This window comes from Bos indicus, chromosome 17 (assembly GCF_029378745.1).
Source record: "Bos indicus isolate NIAB-ARS_2022 breed Sahiwal x Tharparkar chromosome 17, NIAB-ARS_B.indTharparkar_mat_pri_1.0, whole genome shotgun sequence".
Taxonomy (NCBI): Eukaryota; Metazoa; Chordata; class Mammalia; order Artiodactyla; family Bovidae; genus Bos; species Bos indicus.
In genome coordinates, this window is record NC_091776.1 from 45,426,500 (window position 1) to 45,447,724 (window position 21,225).

At 44.2% G+C, this 21,225-nt stretch overlaps 1 protein-coding gene across 7 annotated transcripts in view; it reads right to left on the reverse strand.

Moving 5' to 3' along the window:
- The window catches only part of SFSWAP (splicing factor SWAP), an 81,062-nt gene extending 67,216 nt beyond the window's left edge, over positions 1-13,846 (reverse strand). For 2 of the 7 annotated variants that reach the window (XR_011561132.1, XR_011561133.1), the window contains exons 1-4: positions 13,474-13,844; positions 10,771-10,940; positions 10,056-10,187; positions 5,791-5,876 (exon numbers count right to left, since the gene is read on the reverse strand). Coding sequence is in view for 5 of the 7 variants with exons in the window: in XM_070769332.1 (XP_070625433.1) it covers positions 5,791-5,876; positions 10,056-10,187; positions 10,771-10,940; positions 13,474-13,691 (606 nt within the window). In the remaining 2 variants the exon portion in view is untranslated. Of the gene's footprint in view, positions 1-5,790; positions 5,877-10,055; positions 10,188-10,770; positions 10,941-11,347 lie in introns of all 7 variants that reach the window. The other 5 variants (XM_070769332.1, XM_070769331.1, XM_070769336.1 and 2 more) reach the window with 5 other exon arrangements.
- Between the last annotated feature and the right edge of the window lie 7,379 nt (positions 13,847-21,225).

A 21,225-nucleotide genomic window follows, 5' to 3' on the forward strand; every position in this document is an offset into this window, starting at 1 on the left:
TCCAACTGTTTGCGACCCTGTGGACTATACAGTCCATCAAATTCTCCAGGCAGGAATACTGGAGTAGGTAGCCATTTCCTTCTCCAGGGGATCTTCCCAACCCAGGGATCGAACCCAGGTCTCCTGCATTGTAGGAGAATTCTTTACCAGCTGAGCCAAAAGGGAAGCCCAAGAATACTGGAGTGGGTAGCCTATCCCTTCTCCAGCAGACCTTCCTGACCCAGGAATCGAACTGGGGTCTCCTGCATTTGCAGGTGGATTCTTTACCAACTGAACTATTAGGGAAGTCCTCTGTGATCACAGCCCCAAATAAATATCAGATTGAGTCATGAACTGCACTGTAAAAACAAAACTATGGATGTAACAGCAGGGAATATAGGGCTGTCAGGGGGGAAAGGTCTACTGAAACCAGATTCAAAATCCTGAAGCCAGAAAGGAACATGGTGACATATGTGTTTTTGCAAATACATTTAAGTTCTGCATGGAAAGAGGGACAAACAGTTAAGAGACAAAGCACAGAAGAACAAACATGCACAACATGTGCTGGACCACGGGTTAGTCAGCGCTTATCATATACGGACAGTCCTCACAATCTCCTGAGAAAACACACGAACTCCACACGGACATGGGTAAATGAAATTTTCCCCCACCTCCATCCCATGGCAACACACCAGCTGAACATGGTGAGAATTAACGCTCTAATCAGAACAACCTTCAGCAAAGCGTAACCATGTGGCCCCAAGTTCTGCAATGGCTCTGGGCTGCAAGTGCAGGCCTGACCCACAAGATGACCTGGGGCGGCTGCTCTTGACAGCTCTAGCCTGTGTCCCCATCACAGATATACTGGTGTCAGGGGGACTGAGCAGCCGAGCTGCACAGTGCCTGGCTCACAGCACCTGCTTAATGAACACTCCTTAGCTGCTGTTGCTATTAACCTACTGGACGGAAACCCAGCCCATGATGGGAACTGTGCACTGAATCCTTCCCCCTTTCCCTTCTGTCCATAAAGTAAGTTAAACAAGCACATTTCATTGGAAGGACTGATACTGAAGCTGAAGCTCCAATACTTTGGCCACCTGATGCAAAGAGCTGATTCACTGGAAAAGACCCTGATGCTGGGAAAGATTGAAGGCAAGAGGAGAAGGGGATGACAGAAGATGAGATGGTTGGATGGCATCACGATTCAATGGACATGAGTCTGAGCAAACTCTGGGAGATTGTGAAGGACAAGGAAGCCTGGCATGCTGCAGTCCACGGGGTCGCAAAGAGTCAGACATGACTGGGCGACTGAACAACAAAGCGCATTTCCCATGTGAACACACTCAAATGGGTGTGCCGAGCAGCAGCACTTCTGGTCCCATGGCTTGAAGGAAACGCAAGAAAGTACAGAACAGACAGGCCCAGAAGGTCCATGGCATCTCAGGTGGGTGAGAGAGCAGGTTGAGACACGCCCTCTACCTTCCCTGCAGTGCAAGACAACACAACCATAAATGGGCCTGGGCGTGTGCAGAACTCGGGAGGTGACAAAGCCTGGGAAAGGAACAGGTAACTGAAAACACCATTAAGACAAGCATTGGGCTACACATTCTGGCAAAAACTAGGTCCTTAATTCCCAAGAAACATACAAGTAGCCCCACAGAGGCAGTATAAAAAGCTAAAATAGAGCTGTGAGGCCACCTGAGGGCTTGAGTCTAGTCTAGGGGCTGGACCGGAAACAAGTGGCCAGCCTTGAGCCTGCAGCACCATGCGTCCCCAGGGTGCCGTGACCTCTTAACTGCTCCCAACCCTTCACACGAAACCCCAGAGCCCCTGCAGCCATTGGGTTCTAAACCAAAAGCTTAATTTAGAAACCAAGCACCTGCTCTCTTTACCATCCCCAGCCCCGCATGGCCAGGAGCTAGAGAAGCCCCTGCCCACCCAGGCAGCATGCGTCCATATAAACACATGCCAGCAGTTTCAACATTTAGTAACCGAGATGGAATATATGACACAGACATCTGTCTACTAGAGCTCCTCCACTAACGTGGACATGACAGTGTATAATGCACACAGCGGATCACTGCTCCAATTCACAGTGATTATGAAAAATCCACTACTGACATCACCATAAAGGAAAAGCAAGCTGTCCACTGGAGACCCAGTGAGCACTCACAACTGGTTTCTACACAGAGCAATTTCCTGCTCAAGAGACCATTATATAATAACATCAGAAGAGAGCAGACTTCCAGTTCAAGACGGTGGAGCAGAAGGACATGTGTTCATCTCCTGCGAGAGCACCAAAATCACAACTAGCTGTTAAACAACCATTGACAGGACACTGGAACCCCCCCAAAAGATACCTCATATCTAAAGACAAAGAAGAAGCTGCAGCAAGACTGCAGGAGAGGCACAATCACGATAAAATCAAATCCTATACCCACTGAGTGGGTGACCCGCAAACTGGAGAATAATAATACCAAAGAAGTTCTCCCACTGTTGTGAAGGTTCTTAACCCCACGTCAGGCTTTCCAGGCTGGGGATCTGACAAAAGGACTGGGCATCCCCAGGGAATCTGACCTTGAAGGCCAGTGGGATTTGATTATAGGATTTCCACAGGACTAGGGGAAACAGAGACTTTGGTCTTAGAGGGCACAAAATCTTGTGAACACCAAGACCCAGAGGAAAGGAGCAGTGACCCCAGAGGAGACTGAACCAAAACTACCTGCTGGTGCTGGGGGGCCTCCTGTGGAGGCGTGGGTTGGCAGGGGCTCACTGCGGGGCCCAGGGCACTGGCAGCATCAGGTTGGGAGGGTACCAGTTGGCGTAAGCCCTCTTGGAAGTCACCATTAACCCTACCATAGAGCTAGCAGATCCCAGAGCTGAGTTGCCTCAGGCCAAACAACTAGCAGGGAGGGAGTGCAACCCCACCCATCAGCAGATAATTGGATTAAAGCTTTACTAAGCAAGGCCCTTTCACTTTTCACTTTCATGCACTGGAGAAGGAACTGGCAACCCACTTGGGTTTTCTTGCCTGGAGAATCCCAGGGACGGGGGAGCCTGGTGGGCTGCCATCTATGGGGTCACACAGAGTCGGACCCGACTGACATGACTTAGCAGCAGCAGCAGCAGCAGCAGCAAGCCAGGCCAAGGCCACCAGACCAAGATCCAGTTTTTCCCATGCCAGTCCCTCCCATCAGGAAGCTTACACAAGCCTCTTAGCCTCCTCCATCAGAGGACAGACAGAATAAGCAAGAGGCACAGTCCCAAAGCGGCTAAAACAAAAACCATATTACAGAAAGTTAATCAAAATGAAAAAGCAGAGTTATATCCCAGATGAAGGGACATCATAAAACCTTAGAAAACCGACTAAATGAAGTGGAGAAGGAACCTGCCAGAAAAAGAATTCAGAATAATGATAGTGAAGATGATCCAGGATCTTGGGAAAACAATGGAGAAGATGCAAGAAATGTTTACCAAACACCTATGAGAACAAACTAACAGATGAATAATACACTAGAAGGAATCAATAGCAGAATAACTGAGGTAACTGAGGCAGAAGAACAGATAAATGACCTGGAGGACAGAATGGTGGAAATCACTGCCTCAGAACAGAATACACAAAAAAGAATGGAAAAAAAAAAAAAAAAAAAAGAAGACAGCCTAAGAGATCTCTGGGACACTATTAAACGTACCAACATTCACATTATAGGGGTCCCAGAAGGAGAAGAGAGAGAAAAAACCTGAGAAAATATTTGAAGAGAAAATAGCTGAAAACTTCCTTAACAAGGGAAAAGAAACAATCAACCAAGTTCAGGAAGCAGAGAGTCCCAGACAGGATATACCCAAGGAGGAACACACTGAGACACACAGTAATCAAACTGACAAAAATTAAAGAGAAAGATAAAAATATAAAAAGCAGAAAGGGAAAAACAACAAATAACATACAAGGAAACTCCCATCAGGTTTATCAGCTGATTTCTCAACAGAAACTCCACAAGCCAGAAAAGAGTGGCAAGATATATTTAAAGCAATGAAAGGGAAGAACCTACAACCAAGATTTCCCTACCCAGCAAGACTCTCATACAGATTTGATGCAAAAATCAAAAGCTTTCCAGGCAAGCAAAAGTTAAAAGAATTCAGCAACACCAAAACAGCTTTACAACAAATACTAAAGGAACTTCTTTAGGCAGGAAACACAAGAGAAGCAAAAGACCTACAGAAGATAAACCAAAAATAATTAAGACTATGGTAATCGGATCATATGTATCTATAACTACCCTAAACGTAAATGGATTAAATGCACCAACCAAAAGACAGAGACTGACTGGGCAGCTGAAAACATGTGCACGTATGCACTTCCACTGACCACATCACTCTGCTTGACACCCCCAAACTGTATGTAATTTTTTTATACTGTGAAGTTAATCATGTTCCCATTATGGCTTGCGACTGTAATCATCTTTTAGTTTTTGTCTGATCATTGATTGATAAACATCTTTTTCTATTGTGATTATGTAACAATTAATACCATTGTATCATGACTGGTCAACAGAAAAATAGTAAAACTCTGTATTACCAAAACTGAAGAGGAAGAATCATCAAACCTATGCTGCACTAAATATGGGAGGTGTCATGCACACGTGAGCAGAATGCCAAAGACTAGAATTTTCAGTGTCCACTGTTTATTCAGTGATGGTACAGAGGGACACACAGAAGTTCCTGGAATACCCACATCCATGGTAGGAAGATGCCAAAGAAAAATCTTTACAGTGAGCACAAATAGCCCTTTTCTGGGTATGTACATGCAACAAAAATGTTTTAAACATCCCTAATAAACATGTAGGGATGCTACAAAGCATAGCAATTTATGACGGCCCGACAGTTAAAAGACTGTGAGTCAGAGTTCCTGCCTGCTGTGTGTGACCCAACTTCTTCACTTCTCTTTATCTGTGAAATAGAGACAAAACAGGAAGCTACTTCATAGGACCACCAGCATTAAATGAGGTAATAGGTGGAAAACCCTTGATGAGGCCTGTTACAATGTAACCTTAACCAAATGTAGCTGAAATAGCCAGGTGAGCTGAGATTAATCCAACTCTGCCAGTAACCAGCTGCAGGGCACTAAGGTGGACAGGATGCCACCCAGATGTTCCTCCTGAGTGCAGGGGCTGCCTGGAGATACCACAGGGTCTTGACATACTAGAGAGGAAAACCAGGTGGAAGTGTGCCAAGGGAATGTCAAGGTGAAGACACTTATCTTGCCGCTGCTGCCGCTCAGTTGTGTTCGACTCTGTGCGACCCCAAAGATGGCAGCCCACCAGGCTCCGCCGTCCCTGGGATTCTCCAGGCAAGAGCACTGGAGTGGGTTGCCATCGCCTTCTCTGGACACTTATCTTAAGTGCCCACAAAAACTACAGTAGAGAAAGATAGGGCAAAGCAACTTTACTGTAGCCAAGCTGCTTAGAGTAAGAGGGTTTTTACACCTAAACGTGGCTAACAGTCCCCTCACCAGAAATTCTGACTAGGTTTTTCCACACTGGTAAAACCTGGGGATTCAACCACATGGTCTCTGAGAGTGAGCCAGCTCCCCCAGCCCCCGATGCTCTGGTCTAGTGACTCTACTGTAATGTTTCTTTTTTTCTTTAGAGAAAAGTAGGTGGTGTTTGATGATTTTTCCTCCATTAACTCAAAAATAAGTGTAAAGCATCACACAAACTGTAAGGCGGCTGTGACTGTGGTGAGGCTCTCACACGAGTACTTCCCGGTAAGTGCTAACAGCGGTGAATAGCATTGTGAAGGACAGAGACCTACCAGCTCCACATCAGGCGGCACGTTCAGTCCTAATGGGGCAATGAAAGGCTCCTCGTTTTCCTCCAAATTTTCAGCCTCATTTTTTTCTGTATAAAAAGAAAATGTAAAACGTCAGAATCACAACCTGAAAAGAGGGCGCCACCATCAGTAAGCAACAGTGGAGGGGACAGCGGCAGGAGCATCACCTGGCCCCTCGTGGTCTTGTTGTACATCAGCTCCCAGAAACACTTCCACTCTTTTCTGTGTTCACTGTACCACCTGTGGGCAAAAGCACCTCACCAGATCCCAGAGGGGCTGGGGTGGCTCATGCTTCCCTTGTTCTTGTTTGTTTCCTCCTAGTACAGACACGGTGGCAGCGTGGACTCCAGGGCCATGGCGCGGGTGCAGGGAGACAACGCATGAGACTGTTTCCACCCCAAGGCTCTGCACGTAGCAGGCGTGTGACACACTTTCAGCTCTCCTCCTTCCCAGCCCCTCTGATCTGCTAAGCCCACCCCCCAAACTATCTGGGTGGGTTCCCCAGAGGGCCAGGCACAGCACAGGGTGCTCTATTGCAAGACGACCGTTTTCATCACTGAACCAGAAAATCCCTGCGTGTAACTGCCAAGACCTCTCCACCCAAGCAAACCACCTCTCTCTTCACAAATAATCAGATGTATGTCTACTTTCATTTCTTGTTTAACGGTTCACTTAACAAACATCTGTCTACTGGAAGTCAGACAAGACACTACACACTGCAACTTTCTGAATTCTAAGGTACCTATATACATCTCAATTTAATGAACAATTTAAGAGGATATAGTGAAATGTATGAAAACATACTAGAAAACCAAGCTAACATTTTTAAGAATTTCACATCTACTTATTTCTTCAAAAAAGATGATGTGAAATAAACAGTTAAGTCTTCATCAAAACAAACATCTCCATTGTACATAATGGATTCTATTGAAGAGACAACAATTTCAAACTTAATTCTGCGAAGCCAAGAAGGAATTTTATACAGGCTTCACAGTACACAAAGACCTGCTGACTGCAGTCTGATGAGACACAGAGTGATCTGCAGGAGTATTCACCGCTGTCCCACAAGCTCACATACCCTTCCTCTCTGCCAAGAACTGAAGACTTGCTATGGCCTGAAAGCTCCCTGTAATCAGCAACCCCTCTATTCAGCTCCAATAACCAAATGACACAGCAGAACTGGTTAGTATTAGAAACACTGGTTTGCAACATGCCAAGTAACAGCTTAAAACCCCCAAATTTCTTTGGGAATGAGGCCAAAGGTGTGAATATATAAAAGTATAACTTTACCATATCTCCCTAAAATGACAAAGTGGTATAAACTTTGTTCAAATAGCCTTTCCTTAGTGCTAAGCTGTTCTCAAAAATAAAGGAGCTTGGAGCAAAAGAGCTATTTGGAACAGGAAGGTTACAGATTTGCTCTGTTCTTACACATACTTTTCTTCACAGAAAAATGGTTTTAGTAGCACAAAATAAAAACCAACTTTTGTAATGCTCATTCAGATTCAAATAAATTTAAATATTTTGTTAAAAAAAGGGATAGATGATGATGAAAACCTGTGAAAATAAAGGATGGAACTGGGCTGGCAACAGTAAGCTGCAGAAAGGGAAGAGAAAAGTTACACAGAACTAAAGGCACCGTCAAAGGCTTCTGGTTAATATCACAAGGGTTTACAGCAGTCGAACACCAGGACAGTGCAGTCGCCCCTCAGTGTCTGCAGGGGCACCAAAATCCGGGGATGCTCAAGTCCCAGAGCTGGTCCTCTGTATCTGTGGCTCCACTTCTGTGGATTTGACCAACAGCACAGTACTGCTTTTTATTGAAAGAAGAAAAAAATCTGAAAATAAGCAGACCTCTCCAGTTCACACCTGTGTTGCTCAATGGTCAACTGTATGGCATTTTTGGAAATCAAGGAATATTGAGACATGTTGGTGATTCAGAAAAAGAAACCAAAATTAAAATTTTAGACTGTAAGATAATGCAGCAGTAAAGTACAATCTGGTTGGCAGTGGTACAGGGTACCAAACTATTCTATTTAAAAAGTGTGTGTATGCATAGGTACACATACAAGTATGTATGTATGTGTGCATGTGCATGCGTACATGTTATTTGTATATGTGGCATTTTATTTATACTAGTGTAAAGTAAAAGCTGAGCTGTAAGTTTTACAGGGCCCCAACTTCCATTAAAAAAATTAATCAGCACACAAAGCAAAGTTCTGAGAATGTGGTTACAGAAACAAGATTTTAAATATGGAGAATTTACATTAAAGAGAAAACACAGTAAAACTTGGAAGAGAAACTAAGCCACATTGAAGTTCTTAAAATCCAGTGTTGTTATTTAGTTGTTAAGCTGTGTCCAAATCTTTTGCAACCCCATGGACTGTAGCCCACCAGGCTCCTCTGCCCATGGAATTTCCCAGGCAAGAATACTGAAGTGTTTTCAATAATCTAACCATATTTGACATCAGGTAGCCCAACAATTACACTGAGACAGGTGCCCAACACCTAGAACAGGCGTTTGCGACATCTTTCTGCAAAAAGCCAGACAGTAAATATTCCTGGCTCTTTGGCCAGGTGGCATCTGTCTCAACTACTCCACTTTGTCAATGAAGTGCAAAGCCACACAGACAAAACAGGGACAAATGAGCATGGCTCTTCCAATATAACTTCACAGAAATGTGCCAACTGGGTCTTCAGTCATAGTTTGCTGATCCCCAATCTAAAATGTTAAGAAAATATTACTGTAGATTTTCCCAAAATAGTCGATTGACCTTGCAAAAGACATCTGGGTTCTATGAATCTCAGTTCTTCCATTGTGAAATGGAGATAGTGTGCATTCCTTCCTTCTGATCAAACACTGCATATTTAAAGCACACAGAATGTACAAGGCTCAGAGACAACAAAATTGGAACTGTCTGGAATCCTAAGATGGACGACTTATTCTAGATTAAGGAATGAGTGTATACTTCTCAAACCTGCAAGAACACGTCCACCGCACCCTAACTTCTGAGGTCTGCTCAGATTCAAAAGTCAATGCTAGAAGGTGTTTAATACCTTAACTAGGCTTTAACTCAGAATGATTGAAATTACATCTGGGAAAACTCTTGAGAAGCTTGCAGAACAGAGCTGTGTAACAGTGATTCTTATGCCCATAAAGTAATGAGCAGAATGAAAGCAAGGGCCATGAGGCAAGTGTCTGTATGAGCTGGCCCCCACATCTTGCTGTCATGCCCCATGGTGAAGAAGCTGGGAGAACCCTAGAGAGGCTGCAGGGCAGACGGCATTTTAATATTAACTGCCACAGTCACTTCATACTTGCCAGAAGATTTGTTACTTGAGGAGAAAACAATTAAGTAAGTCCATATCACAGGTTCAGCTAGCTCCAGAATTCCATCTCTCTATGATGTGATTCCAGTTCATTACTCCGAACATTTGAATAGGTTTCTGAAGTTCTTCTTCTCTTTAAACAGAATATCCTGAATAAAGTGATCCACTCTTAATGTTTCAAGTGTGTTATCATTATTGATGATTCATGACTGATCATGAATGCAGGGCTGTAATAAAGGTGCTCTCAGGGCTTACCAAAGTGAATATGGACTTTATTTTTGAACTGCACAGCTCCAGTTTTTTTTAGTAGCACTATCGCTTATTTAAAAAAATATTCAGAGTTAATCCAAAAAGGCACAAATTTAGAATCTTTATTTCTAGGTAAATATTACTTACTTTAAAATACTGTGGTAAGTCTATGTCCTAGGGCCTATCGAGCCTAACCAGGACACTCTGTGCTATCTTCTGCTTGATAATAACTGACTCCACAGGTGTCCTTCCACTGGACACCTGTCATTATTTCACTCATGGAGTGGCTATGAAGAAGCAGGTTAGCAGGAGGGTGGTTAATGCCTGTCCCTTCAATGCCCTGTGAATGAGTTACTGTGCATTTCAACACATACACTGTCCATCTGGAAACACAGAATCCAGAGTAACTTCCTGCTCCATAAATCCAAAAGAAAGAAAGGAAAAGGCAACCAGATCCTTGGAAGATAACTGAACTCTGAATTCATTCCCCACTTCCAACAATTCCTTTCCTACTTCTTAGCTTTGTTTTACCCTAACATCAATCATGTTTCCTCTCTGTCCCACGGTGACACTGCGGCTGTTTAGTGCCCATAATCGTGCTCTGAAGACTCTATGGTTACACGCAGTGCCTGCCCAACATCATCACCTGGGCAGCCCCCTCACCTCACCTCTCTGTTTGGAAGGTTCCTCTTCCTCCGTGGGCTCGGATGGGTCATAGTAATCACTGCCGTACGTGAATCCCACTGCATTATAGCTCCCGTCCTCTGCCAGTGCTTCACTCAACCGCTTGTATTCTTCCTCTTGAACAAAAATGAGAATTATGTTAACAGAAGCAGAAATTTACTGAGAAACATTTTATATATTTCTAAAGTTGTGGCTATCAGTAAAGCATACAACACACTTTTTCCAACCTCTTTTCGAGGCAATAATGTTTTTTAAAATTTCACACTTCACATCTATCAATATGTACTTTTGCCAGTACATGTTTACCACAGACAGCGGATTACACGTCTTTTGTGGAAAATTTCTTCCTGGTGAGAAACTTGGGGAGTAAGAACTGTATTAAAGATTGTTATGGCAAAGACAAGAACATCAATTTTAATTTATACGATACTGTTAAAGAAGAACAGTTAAAGAGTTTGGTTTTTGTTTTTTCAAATCCCAGTCTGCCCTCAAAAGCTGGGAAAATTCTCTGTGGCTCTATATATAAACTATCCTGAGGTCCTCTCAGAACGCAAAGACTGCTGTTTTTCCAATCCACTGGGTACTGTCAAGATAATATCAGAAAGAGTGAGTATAAAAAAATGAATGGGAGTAAACTTTTAAATACTTAAAATTTTTTTAAAAAGTTTGTTGCTTAAGTAAGTTTTTCTTGAGCAGTACCTTGCCTTGCCTCCTCCTCAAGCAAGTCCGTATGCAAGGCTAAATACCTCTCTTCATCACACAGGGTCTCTATTCGTGCCTCCTCTTCGGAGAGCTGGTAATCTCTGTTCCATGTGGAATACTCAGCATCGTACTCAGAAAGGTCATGCAGGTGACCGCGCCCATCATATCTGTAATATGAACATGCTGGTCAATGGGAAGAAATTAACGTTTGGGTTGGTTCGTGTGTGACGTTTTCTATGTATACTTACCAATTAAAATAAATAAAAATATTAAAGCAAACATAAAAATGCTTCTCATTATATTTAATTTGGCTAGTCATATCTCACCTACTTTTAAACTCAAGTTATCTTAACAAAGTCTAAATTCCTTTCTAACATATGATAAAACTTATAATTAAAGGTAAACAATCCTTTAATAGCTTAAATGGTATCCACATCAGTGGCAGTTCTTACCCTTTATGGTTTGGTTAACCATTCAATGCCATTTGTAAGAAAAAAAAAAAAGAAAAAAAACTTTTTTTTCTGAAAAGTCAAATATCATAGCTTACATTCACACAAACCGAATACATAAATACCTATCCGTAAGAACCAAACGGTCGAAATTTCCTCGCTTCTTTCTGCTAGTCCCGAACTCTCAGGAGATATCTTCACCAAAGAAACTTGCGTCCATTGGAGGTAAAATCTTGGCTAGGCTCGCCCCCTAGCCACTTGGCTGAGGAAATAAGTGCTGGGTTATGTGATAGAGAGACACACATACATAGGAACAGTGACATATACGTGCAGTTTAAGGAGGTTCACTAGAAACAGAGCAAAACTATTAGAAGACGCAGCATAAAATATGTGCTTCTAAACTTTACGCCCCCAGGATATAACATACATGAACACACATCCATGTGCACTTGCGCGGACCCATAGGTATGTTAGCCAGATGAAGACTAAGCAAGCACTTTCTGCTATGCTTAAAATACAAAAAGTTCAATGAAGATGCTGTCAAAGTGCAACTCTCAGATAATGAGTGAATTAGGGAATTTTACTTAAAACACTCAAGATTTAGGGTTGCAGAAACAGATGCAGAGAGACAAAAGTCTGCTTAATTTTTTAGTGCTGACTTTTGTAATGAGGACTAGAAAATACAGGGGGGAAAAAGACATTTACAGGAAAAACGGCCAAATATTTCAGGGTAGCCAAGTTATTGCATATTATTAAATTTAAAAATTATTTTTACTACGCTGTAAACCTCCTTAACTTACAAATGTAGATCATCATCTTAAAATATTACACATCTACATGTGTAGCGTTTGCTCCCCACTGGTTTTGGAAGACCTAACTCACATCATGTACAGAATGATATGGAAAACTGTAAAAAAGCTCAGACTTACTCGCTTATCAAACTTTAACAATACCACAAGTAACACTTTTCAAAAGGAAGCCGCCTGACAACTCAGGCAGCATCATTCAATAGAAACCATGGTTTGAAGGTACAGCATGCTTGAACAGAGTGCTGGGGCCCTCAGGTCCAGACCTGAGCTGGCGACCCTCCCTCCACGAGTTCTTCTTGTCTAGATCTAACTCCAAGTGGAAACGTCGGGGATGGAAAAGGCGTTTGGTCATTAATGTGTCCATTCTGGCCAGCTCAGAGGTCATCCCTATAGTCAGGTTCCAGGGCTTTGTAGAATCCAGTTTTAATTGTCTCAAACGATGGGCTTCCTTCACTCGGAGAGACTATTCCACAGTTTAATGGTTGGTCACGGTTACTTTTCAGTCTGGGCCCCAGAAGCAGAGTTGCCAAATTGGCAAAAACCAAACCCACAAACAAAAATCCCAAGGAGAAAGAGGGACTGAAAACACGGGAGGGGAGGGGAGCAAACAACCTACATCATGTAAGGTCACCCTTTTCAAATCAAACATCTTTAGAAATTCCAGTCCCAGGACCCCTCCGTCCAAAGTGGCCAAACACCCTCCAGAGTGACTACCTAAAAGCATGTTTGATTTGAAAAGAACATACCTCTGTCTCAGCTCCACCCTTCAGTTTTAAGAGACAGTGAAACCAGCCCTAAGAACAGTACCTCTAAGAGCAAGGCCAGTGTCTGCAAAAAGTCAACTGGCCTTCAATGATTGGCAACTTCAGCCTCAATCTGTGAAACTCATCAGATCAACACAGGAAGGGGGAGGAATGGGTTGGGGCGGGGGGGAGATCAAATATCATGACGGCAAAATACCGGCGCTCCACAGAGAGCCTTGGGGATAGAGAGGTTCAAAGCCAACTCTTGGGGTCCAAGAGGTCTCTAATCGCGACATCAGCTTGCGGCGTTTCTGGTTGCCCTCCCACCACACGGAGCTGTGGGCGCACGGAGGGCCCCAGAGCGCCGGTCAGGAGAGGCCCAGGGCCCGGGCAGCTTCCACTGCCCGGAGTGGCAACTGCAACCCAGCGACAAGAGTGAGGGGTCGTGAGGGGCTGCGGGAGCAGAGACGATCCCTCCGGCGACAGACGCGGCACGCAGCTCCAGCCAGTGCCTTAGGGCAGGTTTCACCATCCCCTCCCCCCCCAAAACCAGGGGGATGTGGGGACAGGGAAGGGGTGTCCCCCAGATCCCCGATGACTCCAGAAAACCCCCTTTCAGTCCTGGCCATCAAGTCAACATCAGACGAAATCAAGCGGGCGAGGGAAGGGGAGGACCGGCGGGTGGGGGGAGGAACCGACCTGTCGATGAGGATCTTGTGGTCCCCCATCCAGGGGATGAGATGTTGTCCCTGTTCCTGGGCCAGGGCCCTCTCATCGTCTCGGAACAGCTTGCAGGCATAGCCGAAGACCAGCAGCTCCACTCGGTTCCCCCCACCGCCGGCACCGCCGGGCCCGGTCTCCTCCTTCGCGCCGCTTTTCCTCTCGGTTTTGGTGCGGCCTCCGCTCGCGCCGTACATGACAGCGTCCTCGGCGTCCAGGCTGGTTTTCTTCTGCGCCGCGGCCGATGTCCCTGAAGCCTCCGCTTGGCCTACCCGCTCAGTCAAGAGCGCCGCATCCCGGCCCCAAACTAGACACTGCCGCCATTGCGGGCAATAAAATGGAGGAGCGCAACTTCCGGCGAGGTGCAGCCCTACTTCCGGCGAGCAGATTCCACTGATTAGTTAATCCACTCGCGTCGTTTGAGCCTCTAGAAAATATTTGACTCTAGCTTTTCGCATTCGGAGGTGCCGCCACCTTAGGAACTTCCGTTATCAGAGGAAAGCGGTTTTTGGTGTGGATTTTCTGCAGCGGCAGTCCAGAGCTGTGGCGAAAGCGCGGCTTCGGATCGTGCGTTACCTACACCCGGGCGCGTCCCGGCCCTGCGGAAGGAGGGCGGGTGCTTCGTGGGCTGCGTACGCGGCTTGGTGGGGCGGGTGCCCTTGGTTCCTGGGAGAGGCTTTTCTGTCAGCTGGGCCCTGGACCATGCACTCTGGGGCCAGGGACCGTCGGGTCGGGTGCTTGGGGGCCGTGGGGCCATGAGGTCGTGGGGTTGAGTGTTCTGGGGTCGGGAGCTCTGGGACCGAAGCACGGTGGAGTCGGTTACTCGGGGGCGTGGGTTGTGGAGTCGGCTGTTTGGGGTCGGGTGCTCTGGGCTCGGGGACCGTGGAGTCGAGTGCTTGGGGGTCTTGGGGTCGTGAGGCAGGGGGGCCATGGGTCGTTGCGTCAAGTGCTTTGGGCCGGGGATTCTGGGGCCCGGGAGGTTGACAAGGGTGTGCCTTGGGAGCAGGTCGCATGGCTTTTCTGAAGCTCTTGGTCCTGGGGGTCATGACCCTGGTCTCGCCTACCTCAGAAGGTTTCCTCAGCAATTGTCAGAGATCTTAGTAAGATGCGAAGGCTCTTGCCTTGACGGATTTTTTGGTCCTGGGGACCCGTGTGGGAGGAAAGTGGTGGGAACTCCGTTTGTAGAGACCTGTTTTTGCGGGGTGATTTTGCTTTGGTTTGTTTCGTCTCTTACTCTTATTTGTTTAGTTTACTGGTACAACTACTTTTGGAGACTGTCACTCCGATGAAGTTCAACGTGTTTATCTGTACCCTGCAGTTCCATTTGTCCGTGGATACCCTGATGGGTACCCTCCGTGTGATGCGCGGAAAGCTGTAGGAGACGTGGATGCAAGTGTTTATAGCATCCTTCTTGAATGGCCCCAGACTGGAAGCAGCCCAAGTGTCCATCGACAACAGAATGCTCAAATAAATTGTAGTGTAGTTATATACACGGTGGAATATACAATGAAACTGAATGAGCTGCAGTTACAAGCAAGAGACTGGATGAATGGAAAACAATTTTGAGCAAAGGAAGCAAGACCGAAACGTGCAAATAGTACCTTTGTGATTCCAATCCTAAAATTCAGTCAAAATTAGGCTAAAATGGAGCACGCTGGTGGTTCAGTGGTTAAGAATCCGGGTTCAGTTAAGAAAACAAAGGTGGTTCTGCAGAGGGAAATTAATACCCTGAGCTAGTATAAAGGTCCGCTGCTGTTGCTGCTAAGTCGCTTCAGTCGTGTCCGACTTTGTGCGACCCCATAGACGGCAGCCCACCAGGCTCCTCTGTCCACAGGATTCTCTAGGCAAGAATACTGGAGTGGATTGCCATTTCCTTCTCCAATAAAGGTCTAGAAAGAGCTGAAAACAGGTAGGTGGGGGTAACCCTGAGCCCAACAAGCCAGCACCCCCACTACCGTGGAGGCTGGAGTTGGTTGCTTCCTCAGAGCTGGGGTGGGGTACCTGCTTTGCTTGTGAAAGAAGGGCTGAGTGGAGACCTAGAATCAGGAAGAAACTACAGATAAAACAGAGAAGCAGACAAATACACCGGCCTCTGCCCTCCAGCACCCAAACAGCATTTGTTGTCCGGAGGTGAAGCCAGTGGGCTGGGAAGCCTGTATGCTCAGCCTGCAGGCCAAGCCTCTTGTGACACTGGATGGAAGGGCATCAGTGGTCATGAGGGCAGATAGGTGCCTTCCCGAGCACATGTAGGACCCATTTGGTCCTCATGAGACCCGGTGAGAAACAAGACAACAGTCCCCAAATGGGGTTGATGATGCTAAGTCATCAGACTAAGACTTGATTTAATTATGGTTTTGGCTCTCCTAGAAATGGAATCTTAAATCAGCAAATCAGGATTCACCTGATAAACACTAGTTAGCACTAGTTAGGTGACTTGCTTTTTAGACCCTTGCCACCTCCTCCAGGAGAGTAATCTTGCAATAATCAACCTGTCTGGGGGCTAGTATGACTTCTTGTTCTTGCTCCCTTCTACCTATGAAAGGTTATATATATTTGGCTGTGCTGGGTCTTAAGGTGTGGCATGCAGGGATCTAGTTCCCTGACAAGGGATTGAACCCGGATCCCCTGCATTGGGAGCATGGAGTCTTAACCACTGGACCACCAAGGAAGTCCCCTATAAAAGTTGTTTTGTACAGCTTCTTGGTGCTTCTTTCTGTATGTTAATTTGGATGCTACCTGATATATGAATCATTGAATAAACCAGTGAGATCTTTAAGGTTTGCTCAGTTGAATTCTATTCTTTGATAGAAGTCCTGTGATCTCAGTCTTACCTGGAGATGTTCGTTAACTTGTCCAAGGTCACACATCTCTGGCTGCATGCCCCCAGGGCCTGTGCTCCTACCCATCAAGGCAACTGTCTTGCCAGGCCGAATGTGCTCAGCACTGGAAATAAGAGAGTTGATGTTCCCTGTCTTTGAAAGGCTCATGATCAAGGTGGGGAGACAGACATGTAAAGATAAATCTGTTCTGTTGGAATATTTTGTAAGTGGATATTTCTTATGGGGATGCTTTCTCATGCTGTACACTGAATGTTAGAATGCCCTTCCAGTCCACCTCTGCTATTATGTTCTCAACATGAAGGCGTCTTGTCTACAGTGTGAGCCGGGCTTGTCTCCTTCAACTGGATATTTTATAACCTAGTTTGAAGATGGAAAAAAATATAGTGTTGTGGCAGTACAGTAGTGTGTGGGTTGGTGATGGAATCTTGTTTTTATTTAAAGACTAAAGATACCATATATTTAACCGTTCACAAGTGAATTTCTTCCCCATCCCTTCCATTTTGTTATTTTCAGAAGCTTTGGAACCTCAGGAAGAGAAGCATTTCTTAGCAAAAAATAACAACAAAAACTTGGACTACAAACAAACATCTCTTATTTTTTTAATCTCTCTTCACCAGTACTATTAAAAAATTTTTTTTAATGTAAAGAGTTCTCTTTATTTTTTAGTTAGGCAAAAATTCAGAAGTTTTCTAGACATATATGTTATACATACTATTTATATATATGTATTCAAAAGCTTTTCTACTACAATTGATAAAAACTTGAGAAAGAACATAGAAGAGATAGAGAAATTGGAAAACAAACTAAATGAAGTGAGAGCACTGAATATGAAGTAGAAAAAGTGAAACAAACTAGGTAAAATTACAAGATCCTCATATAGTCCAGTTGTTTTTAAACATGGCTGCTCATCAGAAACATATCTGAAGCTTTGGAGGAAAAAACCAATACTTGGGCATTTGTATTTTTCAAAAAACTCCAAGATAATTCTGATTATCTGATAATTCTGATTATGCATCTGGATTTTAAAAAGTGATTACAGATTAAACTATGATAGTTTGGTGGTATAGAATTCTATTATTTTTCTGTTGACCAATCATGATATAACATGATTAGGTAATAGTTAACATTATCACAGTAGCAAAAGATGGTTATCAAATTTCACAATCAGTAGCCAGACAAAAAATAAAATGATTACAGTTGAAAGCCATAATGGGAACATGATTAACCTATAACAATATAAAATAATTACATACAATTTGGGGGCTTAAGCAGAGTGATGGCAGTAAGTGGAAGTTCGTACATGCTATTGATTCCTTCTAGTGTATTTATTTCAGTTAGTTTGTTCTTTAGTTCTTGTAGGTCTTTGGTAAACATTTCTTACATCTTCTCCATTGTTTTCCCAAGATCCTGGATCATCACTATCATTATTCTGAATTCTTTTTCTGAAGGATTGCTTCTCTCCATTTAGGTTTTTGTTTTTTTTTTTTTCCCCCTGGGGATTTATCTTGTCCCTTTATCTGGGACATAACTTTCTACCTTTTTCTTGTGATTAACTTTGTGTAATGTGTAGCCACTGTGGGATTATGATCCTTCTTGCTTCTGTCTGCTCTCTGATGGAGGAGGCTAAGAGGCTGGTGATGGGAAAAACTGGATTTTGCTCACTAAAGCTTTAATCCAATTATCTGCTGATTGGTGGTGGTGTGCTCCCTCCCTGGTAGTTGTTTGGCCTGAGGTGACCCAGCCCTGGGTTTAAGGGCTCTATGATAGGGTTAATGGTGACCTCCAAGAGGGCTTAGGCCAATGGGGACTTTCCAGGACAGCTGCTGCCAGTGCCCCCATCCCTGTGGTGAGTCCGGCTGACCCACGCCTCCACAGGAGCCCTCCATACCAGCAGGTAGTTTTGGTTCGGTCTCCTGTCGAGTGGCTGCTCCTTTCCTCGGTCTTGGTGTGCACAAGATTTTGTTTGTGCCCTCCAAGGCTGGAATCTCTGTTTCCCCCAGTCCTATGGAAGTCAAATCCCACTGTAATCAAATCCCACTGGTCTTCAAGGTCAGATTCCCTGGGGATTCCCAGTCCTTTGGTCAGATCCTCAGCCTGGGAGGCCTGACATAGGGTTCACAACCTTCACAACAGTGGAAGAACTTCTTTGGTATTATTATTCTCCAGTTTGTGGGCCACCCACCCGGCAGGTATGGGATTTGATTTTATCATGATTGTTCCCCTCCTACTGTCTCGCTGCAGCTTCTTTTTTGTCTTTAGACGTGTGGTATCTTTTTTTTTTTTGGTGGTCCCAGTGTCCTCCTGTTGATGGTTGTTCAACAGCTAGTTGTGATTTGGTGCTCTCGCAGGAGATGAGCTCATGTGCTTCTACTCCATCATCTTGAACTGTAACTCCCTAGTATATTTCTTGATTTAGCCTTTCTCCTAAATTTCTTTGAAATCTAATTTTCAGAGTGAAAGCCTCTACGCAGTTACAGTGAAGCACTTTTGTAAACAGCTTCATATTTCTTTCCTACTTGGGCCGCTGCTTGGCTCAGATGTGTAAGGGGAGATCTCTATTCCTGCTGTCAACACGCTGGACGGATAGATCTTTGTTCCTTGCTGTGTGACTTGGTCATATCACACCTGAGGCTGTGGTCACCTTCATTTATGAATGGCACAGATCCACCACTTACTGGAAATGGAATTGTTAAACCTCTTGTCTGAACAGTATACTCTGTTCTTTTTCATTGGGTTGAGGGAGGTGGGAGGGAAGATTGCAAAAGATGTGTACTAGAACATTTCAGTTTAACGTTTATGTTAAATGTATTTCGTTTAACTTTGATGTATATATACTGGGGAAATGGGTCCCAATTTTATAATATCTAGTTTCTAGATATTAAAGAGATTGCCAGTGAATGACAAAAATAGGGTTAGTAAACTAACACATTTTGTACACTTTGTGTTAAAATTCATTGAAAGGCTGTCTTCTGAAAAGGACCTTTGGAAGTGAAATTGTAAACCACATCTAAGTAACATATGTGCCTGTGTTTACCGCCCACTGTTGGCTGGGTGGTGAAAAGGAGGAATTGGGAGAAATGAAAGATTCTAGACTAGAATATTCCTTTGTAGAGGACACTTTTGAATATAGCCATTGTTACCTGTGTCTAGTTTATTCAACACTACTGTGTGTATAGTGGATAAACTTAAGTTTGAAACATCTAGTCTTACTTGAAACATCTTATTTGAAACATCTAGTCTTTCTAGATGTTTAAAAGTGCACAAAGTATGTTAAAAATAGAGGTCATGAAATAATATATTTTGTAGATATATCCTTTTTAAAAAATTCATATGAATTACTGTCTTTTAAGAAATGGAATGATTTAACCACCTCTCTGAGCAGTACACATTATTTTATTTGTGCTGGTTCAGGGAAAAAGAAAGTACCAGGGCGTTTATACCAGTATGTTTGTAGTGAAGCAAGATTAACCATTGTCCCTTATGTGTCTCTGCATTTTGTTTTACATACCTGTGTATATAGTATACATGAGCGCCGAAGAATTGATGCTTTTGAACTGTGGTGTTGGAGAAGACTCTTGAGAGTCCCTTGGACTGCAAGGAGATCCAACCAGTCCATTCTGAAGGAGATCAGCCCTGGGATTTCTTTGGAAGGAATGATGCTAAAGCTGAAACTCCAGTACTTTGGCCACCTCATGTGAAGAGTTGACTCATTGGAAAAGACCCTGATGCTGGGCAGGATTCGGGGCAGGAGGAGAAGGGGACGACAGAGGATGAGATGGCTGGATGGCATCACTGACTCCATGGACGTGAGTCTCAGTGAACTCTGGGAGTTGGTGATGGACAGGGAGGCCTGGCGTGCTGTGATTCATGGGGTTGCAAAGAGTCGGACACAACTGAGCGACTGAACTGAACTGAAGTATTGTTGCTCAGTTGTGTCCAACTCTTTGCAACCCCATGGACTGCAGCACACCAGGCTTCCCTGTCCTTCACCATCTCCTGGAGCTTGCTCAAACTCATGTCCACTGAGTCGGTGCCATCCAACTGTCTCATCCTCTGTCGTCTCCTCCTGCCTTCAGTCTTTCCCAACATCAGGGTCTTTTCCAATGAGTCAGCTTTTCGCATCAGGTAGCCAAAGTATTGGAGCTTCAGCTTCATCATCAGTCCTTCCAAGGGTTGATTTCCTTTAGGATTGACTAGTTTGATCTCATTGCTGTACATAAGGCATAAATGTCCAAGTTTACAACATCTATAAAGAGATTGCCAGTGTGTGACAAAAAATAGCAAATAAATACATTGGGTACATTTTATATTAAAATTCATAGGAAAGATTCTGAAAACAACTGGTGGAAGTGAAGTTGTTAAAATCCCTTCTAAGCATTACAGATGCTTATTAGATTTGTCCACTGGGTTGCTAGAGATGAGAAGGGGTGTGGTTCTTGGCTAGAGTGGTTCTATTTAGATGACACTTTGGACTAGATAGCCTTTGTGTGCAGTGTACTCATTGCTGCTACGTGTATGTATACTGGACAAACTTAAGTCCTTATTTGAAACATCTAGCTTTTCTAGATGTGTAAAAGTACACAGCCTATTTTGAAAGTAGAGAGTTAAAGTAGCATCTTTTAAGTATGTATTTTGTTAATTCACAGGAATGGTTATGTTTGGGGAGTGGACTTGTTAAGCGAGTCTTGGAGAGTAAGCTGGCTGTTCACTGGGGGTGAGGGTGGGAGTGGGGGACAGGGAAGGAAGTGCAGAGAGAAGCTCTCAGGGCCCATTAGCCTTTAGACAAGTTCAGATTGTCTAGCCATTGTTCTGTTTGTGCATTTTAGTTCATATTGCTGTGTATTAAAGAATAAGCAAGTCCTAATGCCCAAAGTTGAACATTAAGGAAATG